This window comes from Drosophila gunungcola, unplaced genomic scaffold (genome assembly GCF_025200985.1).
Source record: "Drosophila gunungcola strain Sukarami unplaced genomic scaffold, Dgunungcola_SK_2 000100F, whole genome shotgun sequence".
NCBI classification, from domain to species: Eukaryota; Metazoa; Arthropoda; class Insecta; order Diptera; family Drosophilidae; genus Drosophila; species Drosophila gunungcola.
The window spans coordinates 140,118-153,999 of NW_026453262.1; the positions used below are offsets into that span (position 1 = coordinate 140,118).

The 13,882-nt window shown below is 42.1% G+C and overlaps 1 protein-coding gene across 1 annotated transcript; it reads right to left on the minus strand.

Annotated features, from left to right (window-relative positions):
• Nucleotides 1-1,856: 1,856 nt before the first annotated feature.
• Nucleotides 1,857-4,218, minus strand: LOC128265207 (uncharacterized). The gene is made up of 2 exons (XM_053001087.1): nucleotides 2,684-4,218; nucleotides 1,857-2,630 (listed from the first exon to the last, which is right to left on the minus strand). Exon 1 carries the CDS (start codon nucleotides 4,150-4,152, stop codon nucleotides 3,427-3,429), a length of 726 nt encoding a protein of 241 aa, XP_052857047.1. The 5' UTR covers nucleotides 4,153-4,218; the 3' UTR covers nucleotides 1,857-2,630; nucleotides 2,684-3,426.
• Between the last annotated feature and the right edge of the window lie 9,664 nt (nucleotides 4,219-13,882).

Genomic DNA, 13,882 nt, shown 5'->3' on the forward strand with positions numbered 1-13,882 from the left:
CGTGAAGTAATGCCCTCTTTCCAAACAGTCCATCCGTTGTTGTTGCTTTGAAGTTTTTGCAACTGCAAAACCTTATGGACCATCCCTTCAACGGATGGTGGAAGGTGGATGGATCTCTGTGGAAATACCCTATACCCTCTTTTTTTTCGAAAAAATTTCAAGAAATTGGAGCATTAAAACGCATTTAGCCTAATGCGCATTTATTTACACAGGGATTTCCAGGGATTGCCGCATTTAAAATAAATGCGATAATTAAATGCAATTAAAAATTATTCGCCCGAACGTTTTTAGAAAAAATATCGGAAAATACCGATGCTTAACGATATTTTGTTCGTGCCGCCACTACAACAGCTGTTTTCTATATGCAAGGTTGGCGCAATTATTGATTTTTTCGAAAATAAAAACTATTTAGTATAATAATGACTGAAAACAAGAGCGCACGATGCAATTCTGCTCGCAGAACCACAATGCACTACTGCATTTTTAATGGATGGTGCAGTGGTGTTCCCACATAGCCACCATCACCCTTCCATCATCCACCGTCCATTTAAAGTCACAGTGGCGAATTCAGATTTTTTTTTTTTTTGGTACTGAGGGTCTTGAACACTATCATGGTTAAAGTTTATTATATACGAAAAAAGATCACAAAATTAAAAGTTCCCGCTAATAAAATGGATAACAATGTAGCAAGTGGAATGTTTTTCCTCAGCTTTTCAACTATTTACTGTTATTGGCATATGATGGATGATATATTGACCTACACTCACTGATCTAGTAATTCCTGCTCGATTTTCCCTTAAGTGTGACTGTTCTTCCGCGCTTCGTCTGTCTTTTTGCCGCACACGTTACCATTCAAAAAATCGAATTGTAGTTTGTTCAATTAATTACATTCAAAGAAATTGGCTGTATTCAGCATAACAACATGATCACTGATTGATTTCTTATGATAGCTCTGCTGATCTTGTATGTTGTATGATCACTAATCATGATGCTCAAATTCTTCCGTCGTGATCAGTAAAAGAGGAGCGTAAAAAGTACGCTACCTTTTCTTGATACATGATCCATATTTGATAGCCTATGTCGATGGTGTAAATATCGAAATATCGAACAGCAGAATCAAAATGTAAATAAAAATTAAATAAAAAACAAACATAACAAGCAAAAATTAATGTGAAATGTGTGAAAATTTTGGGAAAATTTTGGGAACGGCAAAACCTTATGGACTTTCCATTCAACGGATGGTGGAAGGTGGATGGATCTCTGTGGAAATAGGCTATTATTGCCAATTCACATTACAGTATTTATCGGGGGAACGATGAGAAGACGGTGAAGACGGCCACCGTCTACCGTCAACGTCTTCTTCTTCCGAGTGCTCGAAACAAAGTAAAATTCAACCAAAATTTAATAAAAACTGGAAAATTGTTATGAACCTGCGTGGTCCTGCGTGAGTCGGGCTGCCCCGGCTAACTCGATTTTCCAGGGCCGTGGTTCCCCTAACCCTGCCCTCTCACACAACAACAGAAAACGTTGGATTTTCATGTCCTACGTTTCGCAACACTCTATACTGCACCGTCATTTTTGAATTTAAATTTCAATCAACGAATAAACAAAAAAAATACACAAATATTAGTCTTTTTTAAACCTACACACGTTTGGCAATTCTTTGGGCTCCTCCTGCTGAACTGGAGGTCACCTGCTCATCCCTCCCGACCATGCAGACTGCCTTGAGCAACATACTTGCAGCTGCCCCAAATACCTTTGTTTACCTTTATTTCTTGTTTTTTTTTTTTATTGCACCATTATGTACCCCTTTTACTAATATCCCCCCTCTCTCCCATTAATTAATCTTTACTCCATGTTAGTCTTTCTTATTTTCCTTTAATAATTCTTATTCACTAGTTTTTACAACATATTACCCTCTTGTGGACCCCAGTGTACGTTCTCGGGTTTCCCAAAATTTATATACTTCTTGACCCTGACCTACCGTAAGAGCTCTTAAGGTTGTTTATTCTTTCTTTACCAGGGATTAAAAAAAAAAAGAATGTAATTGTATACGCAGAGAACATGAATTAATATTATTCCGGGCTCAAATCACCACGTTCACTTGGGCCACTCATGAATTTATATAAATAAAAATATAAATATATACAAATAAACCAACCAATTCGACAATATTTAAATATAAATAATATGGGTATAAGACGTTATTATACGTTTATGTGTAGATGTAAGTATAATGCATGTAGACCGTATGTATTCAAAGTGTAAATAATTAAAACATTTGAATAAGATGTAGATACTATGGCCTATGTGTAAATAAAAATTAATATCCAAAAAAAATGTAAATAACCCTTATCATTAAATAAATAATCATACAATTTTACAACAAACACTACACGATAAAACAATTAATTATTCAAAAAAATCTAATAACAACAAAAAAAAATCTGACTGAAGCCGACTGGCTCCCGTTGCCGCCTCTTGGTAAGCGTGTCGGTCATCCACGCCGTAATAATTTTCTTCAAAAAATCTCTGGCCGTCTTTATTGTCCGGGCCTCACAAAAATTATCGCCAGGCCAACTTGGGTGACCTGGCTGATTTTTGAAACTGGTAACTGGGTCTGATCGGCTCTGGAATGAAAAGCCCATAAGCATGGCCTCACTCTCGAACACCGATCACTTACCAAGTTTTTTCGCCGCTTCAGGCTTCCCAGTCCTGCTTTCTTTTACTTCACGTTGTTGTTGCCTATGGACACTGGCGCGCTGCTGCAGCTCAAAAAAAAAATTGTCGCACCAAGGTACCGGGATTATGTAATCCGCACGTGCACCACAAAAAAAACTTTACTTGGCGAGGGGAGCGCAGCAGCCTTAACGCCTTGACCGTGACTTTCGTTATGGGCTCTCCTCTTCTCCTATCACCTTCCCGAACTCCGGCTCTCGTGTTTCAAATTTGCCGGGTCAACGGCCGTTTAACATTTGGGGTGACCATAACAACAACTCAGTATTTTCCAGTATAAAATCCCCCCTGCGCCGACATTCGATATGGCTATCGATAGCCCGGCCACAACAACCACACTGACAATGAACAACAATCCGAATACGAAAACAAAACAAGAGAATTGGCAGTGAAGAAATGGCCTTAACCCGTAATCTGGAGCCAGAACCACGGATTTGCAACCCGCAGGACACATAGGAACTCTCCAAGCGCCCAACGAGGGAAAACGCCCACGGAATCAAAAGGAAAATGCCCAACGACCCAGTCTGGACTTCGGTGCTTCTTACTCCGGAATATCAGCTGTCCTATTTGCCTCAGGTTATACGTGAAATATCTGAAACATATTCCAGATTTATATTTCTTCTCTCTTCCAGATACTCTTCGTTGGTCGTTCATATCCCCTTGGTGTAGGTCGCCTTCTTCAGACATTCCTTACTGCTTTAAGTCCTTCACATGGTACACCCCGCAGAGCTTTCCGCGCGTGTTTTCCACTTCATACATATGGTTACCTACGGGCCTGCGAACCCTGCACTTGACAAACTTTCTGGCGAATTTCGCATTAAAGTTCTTTCCAAAGTCACTTTGTACAAAATTCCTTCGGAAGATTTCTTGCCCTGGCTTGAATGTGATCTGCCGTGTGGTCCGATTATAGTACCGCGCGCTGGTCTCGTGCGCTCCATGTATATTCCTGCGGATCGACTCGCGCAACAGTTCCATCCTATCTCCATGTTCTAGATGCCGGATTTGGCAGTCCTCCAACGAGTGTAGTTTTCTTGCCAACTGGTAATCAGCCCCACTCGTGAACATATGCTGGCCAAACAGTGCAAAATACGGTGTAGAGCCGGTGGCCTGGTGTATCGAGCTTCTTAATGCCGTCTCTATCTCGGGCAGATATAAGTCCCAGTCGCGGTGATCCTGATCCAAGTAGGCCCTAATCGCATTCAGCACCGATTGGTTCACTCTTTCGGACGCATTGGACTGAGGGGAATTAAACGCCGTCCTTACATGTTTTATTTGGTACAGCTGTATCATATCCGCAAACTTCTTTCCTACGAATTGTTTTCCATTATCGGAATGCAGTATTTCCGGTACGCCAAACGTGTGGAACACTTCGCTGGTCAAAAACCTTACGACTGCTGCTGCAGTGGCCTCCCTCATGGCTTTTAAAAAGACGAATTTCGAAAAATGGTCTACCACTATAAAAATGTATGCATTGCCACCTTTCGAGCGAGGATATTTCCCTAAGAAGTCCACATACAACTTTTGAAACGGGCGGTACGTCACTGTCGCTGCTCCTAGTCCCGGCTTAGGCGGTCTGTTTGTGGATTTCGTCTCTTTACACACCTGGCAGTCCCGAATGAATTTTCTGACCTCGGCCACCATTCCCGGCCAGTAAAATTGGCGTCTTAATTGGAATAGGGTTTTCGCGACCCCCCCATGTGACCGTGTGGGTGGAGAATGGGCCTGATCGATTAGCGTTGACGTCAGGGCCGCCGGAATCCATAGTTTCCAGCTATTTTCTTCCAATTCCGCCCTTCCATCTTCAACTCGGGTGCGTTTGAATACAAAGCCGTCCACTACTTTTAAATCCGGCAATCTCTCCTGATTTGCCTCGACCTCCTTTCTCAACTCGGTGTAGTCAGCCGCTTCAAACTCCGTCGTTTCAAAACCCAAAACATCCTCCTTTGCCTCCAACTCCACTTCTTCCACTGATCGAGACAACATATCCGCGACCACATTTTCTGAGCCTTTGCGATGTTCGATAACGAAATCAAACGCCTGCAATTTTAATGACCATCTTGCCAGTCGCCCACTCAAATCCTTCAACGACATCAGCCATTTTAGGCTAGAGTGATCTGTTATTATCGTAAACGGCATCAACTCTATATATGGCCTGAACCGTTTTACGGCCAAGACGGCCGCCATGCACTCCTTTTCGGTCACGCTATACTTAATTTGGCAAGGATTGAGCTTCTGAGAATAGAAAGCGATTGGTCTTTCACCGCCATCCTCTTCTTCCTGGAATAACACTGCTCCGATTCCAACATCCGATGCATCACATTGCACGTAAAACCTTTTAGAGAAGTCCGGATGCCGCAATACTGGAGCTGATATAAGCGCAGTTTTTAAGGCTTCCATTGCTTCCTTAGCGTCCTTCGTCATTTCGAATTTCCGCCCCTTTTTTAAAGTATCCGTGAGCGGTGCGGCCAATTCAGCAAAGTTCCTGATGAATCTGCGATACCATCCGGCTGTCCCCAAAAAGCGTCGTACTTCCTTTGCACTTCTTGGTTCCGGCATGTTTCGGATCGCATCCACTTTACCAGGATCCGTCCTCAGGACTCCTTTACCTATGATAAACCCAAGATATCGCAGCTCCTTAAAACAAAAATGTGACTTTTTAAGCCCAATCGTCAACCCTGCTTCTCGGAGACATTGAGAAACTCTTTTCAACGTTTCTATATGCTCGTCGAATGTAGGAGATACCACCAGCAAATCATCAAGGTATAAAAACACCTTCTCCCTGAGCGTTTGAGGTATCACTTTGTCCATCAAGCGACATAAACGTTGGGCCGCGTTGGTTAATCCAAACGGCATAACTACGAATTGGTACAACGGCCGTCCCGGCACTGTAAACGCTGTGTACTTTCTATGGCTCTCTTCCAACTCTATCTGCCAAAATGCATGCTTTAGGTCGACGCTCGTTATAAACCTGGTCGTATCAATGCGACTCAGTATGCCCTCTATATTTTGCTGCGGATATGCATCCTTTATAGTTCTCTCATTCAGCTTCCGGGCATCTAAGCAGAGTCGATTCTTACCAGGCTTTCTAACTAGGGTAATCGTATTGCTCCAGGCGCTATCGCTCTCTTCAATGACCCCTAGGCGCAACATTTCATCTACTTCCTCATATATAAGCTTTTGCACTGCCGGCGATACCGGATAATGGCGATCTTTTACCGGAACTGCCTCCTTTACCAGTTCAATAGTGTGCTTCATAACGGATGTTCTTCCCAATCCGTGCTCTTCAAAAGACAGAAATGATTCTTGAACTTCTTTCAACTGCGACCTTTGGTTGTCATTAAGATCGTGTGGTTCGGGATCTATCCTGTCCGGTACCTCTTGCATTAGATTGCTTTCCGTCGTAAGTTCTTCGAGCCCGAATATTTCTGGTGCTATCCCAAATCCACGCCAAAAATCGACTCCCAGATACAGCTCCTGTTCCAGAGAAGGACATAAAAAAATACTCATGTTGACATTGGTACCCTTATAGCTAACTGGAATTCGTATTTTTCCTAGTATGTCCTGGGCTGATCCACTTGCAGTTCGTACCTTTGCATGATAGGGTTGCCAAGGAATTCCCATTTTGTCCACTAACTCCTTGCAGCCTTTGCCCAACAAGCTTACGGATGCGCCAGAATCTAGTAGCCCACGAAATTCCTTTCCGGCCATCTGCACCAATACATATGGGCGCGGATCTGTTCTGGCTTCTTTTCTACCTATGGCCGTAACTGATCGTTGCACCTGCTGCCGTTCTTGCCGACGTTTCTTGAACCTTTCCCTAGCTTTCTTAACTCGTCTTGTTATTAATGTCATTCCCATCAGCTGATTGTTATTAAATATGCGATCTCGAGCCTCCATATACCGGCGCAGGCGTTCCTGCAGTGACAACAATACCCTGTCAGGATTGGATGTTTTTTCCCTGACCGCAGCTTGCTTGCTGTCTTCTTGTTTTAGTGCTGCCTTCTCGAAATTTCCGCAGGCTCTCTCCCGGAACGTAGATTGCCCGCTACTCCCGCGTTCCGGAGACCGTTTCCCTGGCTGCATTTGGGGCATTTTGGAGTAACTGTGTTTGCCAATCCACATTTGTAGCAGAACAGATTCCGTTGCTCCGCTTCGCACTCCTTAAAACCATGACCCTTCTGCTGACAGTTCCAGCACACCATTGGCTTCCTCATGGACTCGACACCGATTGCTTCTACGGCTTCCTCTGAACCTCCTACAGCCTCCCTGTCTCCAAGATCTAAATTCCGAATCTCGTCCACTTTGCCTACACGTCCCTCATGCCGACTTCTGTATACTACTGGGACTTGTGAACGCAGCCTTCCGTAATCTGGAGCGAATGCTCGTTCCGCTTCTCTGCATTCTTCTTGAAGATGCTCTAGAGTATACACTCTGACGGGATACACCCACTGCTTGACCGGTTCCTGCCAGGTTTCGCTTTGCCGTCTTAATGACCCAGTCATTGTCCACACTAAACCCCACCGAAGCCACCAGCCGCCGAATTGCCGTGAAATACTTGTCCAACGATTCGCCTTGCCCTTGTTTTCGATCGGCGATGTCCTGAATCCGGTCGTAGTCGCTTCTATTATCGCAATAACGCCGCTCTAAAGCAGTTTTGAGCTCAGACCAGTCCCTCGGCGGCTTTGTGCGGATCATTAGCCAGTACCACTCGGAGGCATCTTCAACCAGAAGGCGATGGAAATCTCTTAACAACTCTGGCCACGGCATGCCGTAGTGTTGTTGAAGGTGTTCTACCCGAAAGATAAAATCTTCGGCGCTCATGGTTCCTGTGTTGCCTGCAAATTGGAATCCCCATTTGTCGAGAGGAATATAGAATCTCGACCGGTTCGGTCCTCGCTGATCTGGCATCCCCACCGGTGTGTTCCTTCTTGGTCCTTGGCCATACATCGCTGCTGGAGTTGCTCCCTGATACCTTGCCCAATTGCCCACCCCTTGGCTGCAGTTTGCACCAGGCATGTTGGGTGCAAATCGGTTACTACTATTGCCTGGCAAATGTAGCAGCGATTGAGACACATTAGAGACTCCATTCCGCCCAAGACTCGGGAATAAGTTCCTATTAGCTGGTTGCACGTTGCCGCTAAGCGCTTGCCTTTGTAGTCCTCCTCCTGGTACTTCGGTCTCAGCCGCACTTCCGGCGCCTTCCTGTTGGCTTCTGTCACCCTGAATATTTTGTTGACCGGGTCGACTAATGACTGGCCCACTTCGGCTGTTCGCACTTCCGGCTGATGATGATGATGTTGGCGAATTTCCTTTTAACTCCAGCTTTTTCATCAGTTCAGCGAATCCGGTCTGCATACATTGTTCGATTCGCACATCTACCAACTGTTGCATGTCGACTCTTAATTGCTCCTGGGACGTCATAATTAACAGCTCGATTTCCCTTCTGTCGCCAGAGCATGAGTCGTATGCCGCCGCAGCTTCCGCGCTATACTGCTCTTGTATTGGGTCTAACTGAATATGCGAGTAGGTTCCAAAAGGAGTAGAAGTGTTATCGAGATTTAATCCCCTAGGAATAACTCCCTTTTGTTGCGCGCTAAGACGGTTCCTATCCCCTGGCCTTCCTTGCCCTTGATCTTGCTCTATATTCTCGTTGTCACTCATTCTGGACAGGTGAGTACTTCCCATTGAATTTTGCATATATATCTACAACTATTAACAGCTCCTGCCTGAACTAAATGAACTATATTTTATTTATTGACGGATTTCCTATCGATTTATTCAACCAAATGGGAGAAAGGGATTCCATTAGATTTAGGGTTACTGGGTGCATTATTTTGGTAAGCAACAACAAACAATTATTGCCAAATGTATGTATGAATATGTAGAGATCCCGAATTTTTTTCGTCGACTAGCTAAATTATCAACTTAATTGATAATTACTAGCCAAAGAAAAAATTTAGTCCCCAGACTTTACCAATTCTTATTAATTTTCCTTTCCTTTAGGTTACCACTTCCACCGCCCGAAGCTACTTTCTCTCTAAGCATTGGAGCAAAGGACATCGGACTACAACCGAATCGCTACAAAAAGGATGTGATTTCGGATCTTATTTTGGACGCCGGTTGCTGGATGGGTAGCTCTTGGAAGGGAAACAATAAGAATTAGCTTCTAATTTTCCTAGTTAAAGAATTTTAATCATCCCTAAACTAGCCATATATATACAATTTAATATTGTGTAATCTTAATTTTATTTAATTAATTCCCTACTTTTTTCCTAATAACAAGCTGCAATGTATTATTATATTATTTATATTATATCATATTATATATACTATATTCTATTATTTATCTAACTCCGTCCAACGTCTGTCCGCCAAGCTATTACGCAAACTGTTACTCATTTATTTCGCAGTGTCGAGTTGGCCATCCACGCTTTCACCGATCGCAATAGGTCACCTTTTCGGAATGGTCATGACCTAGTCGCCGGCTTCTGCCATATCTCCGTCATTGTCAATTAACTAGTTTCTAATACTTAAAGCTTTGTCACAGATATATATCACAATTGAGCACTTACTTCTAATATCACATCGATCGCAAATCTACTCCTGGCTTATGCCGAGCTGATGTCGTCGCTGCATGAATGAGATAAATACTCAAAAATGATATAAACCTAACAAATACTTCTGTCCCAGAGCCCTGTTTAATAACGAGCAGTCTCTCGAGCAACCGCTTTATTTTAAAGAGGGTCTCTTAGAGCTGACGTTTTTCCTAATTTTCTCCCAGTGGAGTCTACAGTGCTGCCTTTTAAATTTGGGCGCCATCTGTTATGAACCTGCGTGGTCCTGCGTGAGTCGGGCTGCCCCGGCTAACTCGATTTTCCAGGGCCGTGGTTCCCCTAACCCTGCCCTCTCACACAACAACAGAAAACGTTGGATTTTCATGTCCTACGTTTCGCAACACTCTATACTGCACCGTCATTTTTGAATTTAAATTTCAATCAACGAATAAACAAAAAAAAATACACAAATATTAGTCTTTTTTAAACCTACACACGTTTGGCAATTCTTTGGGCTCCTCCTGCTGAACTGGAGGTCACCTGCTCATCCCTCCCGACCATGCAGACTGCCTTGAGCAACATACTTGCAGCTGCCCCAAATACCTTTGTTTACCTTTATTTCTTGTTTTTTTTTTTTTATTGCACCATTATGTACCCCTTTTACTAATATCCCCCCTCTCTCCCATTAATTAATCTTTACTCCATGTTAGTCTTTCTTATTTTCCTTTAATAATTCTTATTCACTAGTTTTTACAACATATTACCCTCTTGTGGACCCCAGTGTACGTTCTCGGGTTTCCCAAAATTTATATACTTCTTGACCCTGACCTACCGTAAGAGCTCTTAAGGTTGTTTATTCTTTCTTTACCAGGGATTAAAAAAAAAGAATGTAATTGTATACGCAGAGAACATGAATTAATATTATTCCGGGCTCAAATCACCACGTTCACTTGGGCCACTCATGAATTTATATAAATAAAAATATAAATATATACAAATAAACCAACCAATTCGACAATATTTAAATATAAATAATATGGGTATAAGACGTTATTATACGTTTATGTGTAGATGTAAGTATAATGCATGTAGACCGTATGTATTCAAAGTGTAAATAATTAAAACATTTGAATAAGATGTAGATACTATGGCCTATGTGTAAATAAAAATTAATATCCAAAAAAAATGTAAATAACCCTTATCATTAAATAAATAATCATACAATTTTACAACAAACACTACACGATAAAACAATTAATTATTCAAAAAAATCTAATAACAAGAAAAAAAAATCTGACTGAAGCCGACTGGCTCCCGTTGCCGCCTCTTGGTAAGCGTGTCGGTCATCCACGCCGTAATAATTTTCTTCAAAAAATCTCTGGCCGTCTTTATTGTCCGGGCCTCACAAAAATTATCGCCAGGCCAACTTGGGTGACCTGGCTGATTTTTGAAACTGGTAACTGGGTCTGATCGGCTCTGGAATGAAAAGCCCATAAGCATGGCCTCACTCTCGAACACCGATCACTTACCAAGTTTTTTCGCCGCTTCAGGCTTCCCAGTCCTGCTTTCTTTTACTTCACGTTGTTGTTGCCTATGGACACTGGCGCGCTGCTGCAGCTCAAAAAAAAATTGTCGCACCAAGGTACCGGGATTATGTAATCCGCACGTGCACCACAAAAAAAACTTTACTTGGCGAGGGGAGCGCAGCAGCCTTAACGCCTTGACCGTGACTTTCGTTATGGGCTCTCCTCTTCTCCTATCACCTTCCCGAACTCCGGCTCTCGTGTTTCAAATTTGCCGGGTCAACGGCCGTTTAACATTTGGGGTGACCATAACAACAACTCAGTATTTTCCAGTATAAAATCCCCCCTGCGCCGACATTCGATATGGCTATCGATAGCCCGGCCACAACAAAATTTATTAGATGTGGCTACTATTTTGCTTGTCGTCGAGCAGCAGCAGCTCAATTTCGTGCAAAGCATTGTCGAATTTACTAATTTTGGTTGAATTTTACTTTGTTTTAAGCATTTGGAACAAGAAGACGTGGCACCGTCTTATCATTGTCCCCCCAAAAAATACTGTAATTATAAATTTAAAATGACAGTTATTTAGTGATGGGACCAAAATATACTAAATATTCTGGGTGAAACGGCATAATAACCTGATTCCATTGCCGCATTAATGGACTTTTTAAATGTGCCTGATTCCATTGGCGCATTAGCATTTAGCTAATGCTACTCCGACATGTGAGTGGCATGAACAGCTGATCTGGGTTTGTTTACTTTTGAATTTTGGCAAATCCAAAAGAAATAAATTAAAATTAATGAACATGAGTAAGTTTACTAAACTCTGTAATGCTCAGCAGGACATCAATAATGCGATCGAGGCATTTGCCAACTTGGACGACAAGGAAGAGAAGCTTGCGTTGTTATGACGGGTTTGCAATGGAGACCACCACAGTTTCTAAAAAGGGCAAGGATCCCCGTATATGTGAGAGTTATTTATAGTTATAGTTATAGGTTTCAGTCATTTTTATATAAAATAGTTTTTATATTCAAAAGACATCATTGCAGCATATAGAAAACCTGTTGTAGTGGTGACACGAACAAAATATCGTTAAATATCGGTTTTTTTCCGGTATTTTTTCTAAAAACGTTCGTGGCGAATGGATTTTAATCGCATTTAATAATCGCATTTATTTTAAATGCGGCATTTATCCTTATGAGATTGCCTGTGTAAATAAATGCGCATTGGGCTAAATGCGTTTTAATGCGCCAATGGAATTAGGCTATAAGATAGGAAAAACAGAAGTTAACGGTGGAATAATTTGGGAAAATTTGGGACGGCAAGCTTATAGCCTGATTCCATTGCCGCATTAGTGGACTTTTTAAATGTGCCTGATTCCATTGGCGCATTAGAATTTAGCTAATGCTACTCCGACATGTGAGTGGCACGAGCAGCTGATCTTGGTTTGTTTACTTTTGCATTATGGCAAATCCAAAAGAAATTAATTAAAATTAATGAACATGAGTGAGTTTACTAAACTCTGTAATGCTCAGCAGGACATCTATGATGCGACCGAGGCATTTGCCAACTTGGACGACAAGGAAGAGAAGCTGACTGCGTTGTTATTACGGGTTTGCAATGAAAACCACCACAGTTTCCAAAAAGGGCTAGGATCACCGTATATGTGGGAGTTATTTTATGCCAGAGATCCAGCAGTAATGCATTGATACTGCGACCAGAATTTGCAGCGTGCGCTTTAGTTTTCAGTCATTTTTATACAAAATAGATTTTATATTCAAAAGACATCAAAAATACAAAAATTATGTATTTTGTATAAAAATGACTGAAAACTAGGGCGCACGCTGCAAATTCTGGTCGCAGTATCAATGCATTACTGCTGGATCTCTGGCATAAAATAACTCCCACATATACGGTGATCCTAGCCCTTTTTGGAAACTGTGGTGGTTTTCATTGCAAACCCGTAATAACAACGCAGTCAGCTTCTCTTCCTTGTCGTCCAAGTTGGCAAATGCCTCGGTCGCATTAAAGATGTCCTGCTGAGCATTACAGAGTTTAGTAAACTCACTCATGTTCATTAATTTTGATTAATTTCTTTTGGATTTGCCGAAATGCAAAAGTAAACAAACCCAGATCAGCTGCTCGTGCCACTCACATGTCGGAGTAGCATTAGCTAAATGCTAATGCGCCAGTTGAATCAGGCACATTTAAAAAGTCCACTAATGCGGCAATGGAATCAGGCTATAACACGAACAGCTATCTGGGTTTGTTTACTTTTGAATTGTCGCAAATTAATAGCCTGATTCCATTGGCGCATTAAAACGCATTAAGCCTAATGCGCATTTATTTACACAGGGAATCCCATAAGGCTAAATGCCGCATTTAAAATAAATCCGATTTTTAAATGCGATTAAAAACCATTCGCCCCGAACATAATTACAACAGCTGTTTTCTATATGCAAGTTTGGCGCAATTTTTGATGTCTTTTGAATATAAAATCTATTTTGTATAAAAATGACTGAAAACTAAAGCGCACGCTGCAAATTCTGCTCGCAGTACCACAATGCATTACTGCTGGATCTCTGGCATAAAATAACTCCCACATATACGGGGATCCTAGCCCTTTTTTGGAAACTGTGGTGGTCTCCATTACAAACCCGTCATAACAACGGAATGCTTCTCTTCCTTGACGTCCAAGTTGGCAAATGCCTCGGTCGCATTATAGATGTCCTGCTGAGCATTACAGAGTTTAGTAAACTCACTCATGTTCATTAATTTTGATTAATTTCTTTTGGATTTGCCAAAATGCAAAAGTAAACAAACCCAGATCAGCTGCTCGTGCCACTCACATGTCGGAGTAGCATTAGCTAAGTGCTAATGCGCCTATGGAATCAGGCACATTCAAAAAAGTACACTAATGCGGCAATGAAATCAGGCTATAAAACGAAAAATGCTCAGCAGGACATCGATAAGGCGACCAAGGCATTTGCCAACTTGGATGACGATAAAGGAGAGCTGATGGTGTTGTTTGACGGATTTGAAAAGGAGGCCACCACAGTTTCCAAAAA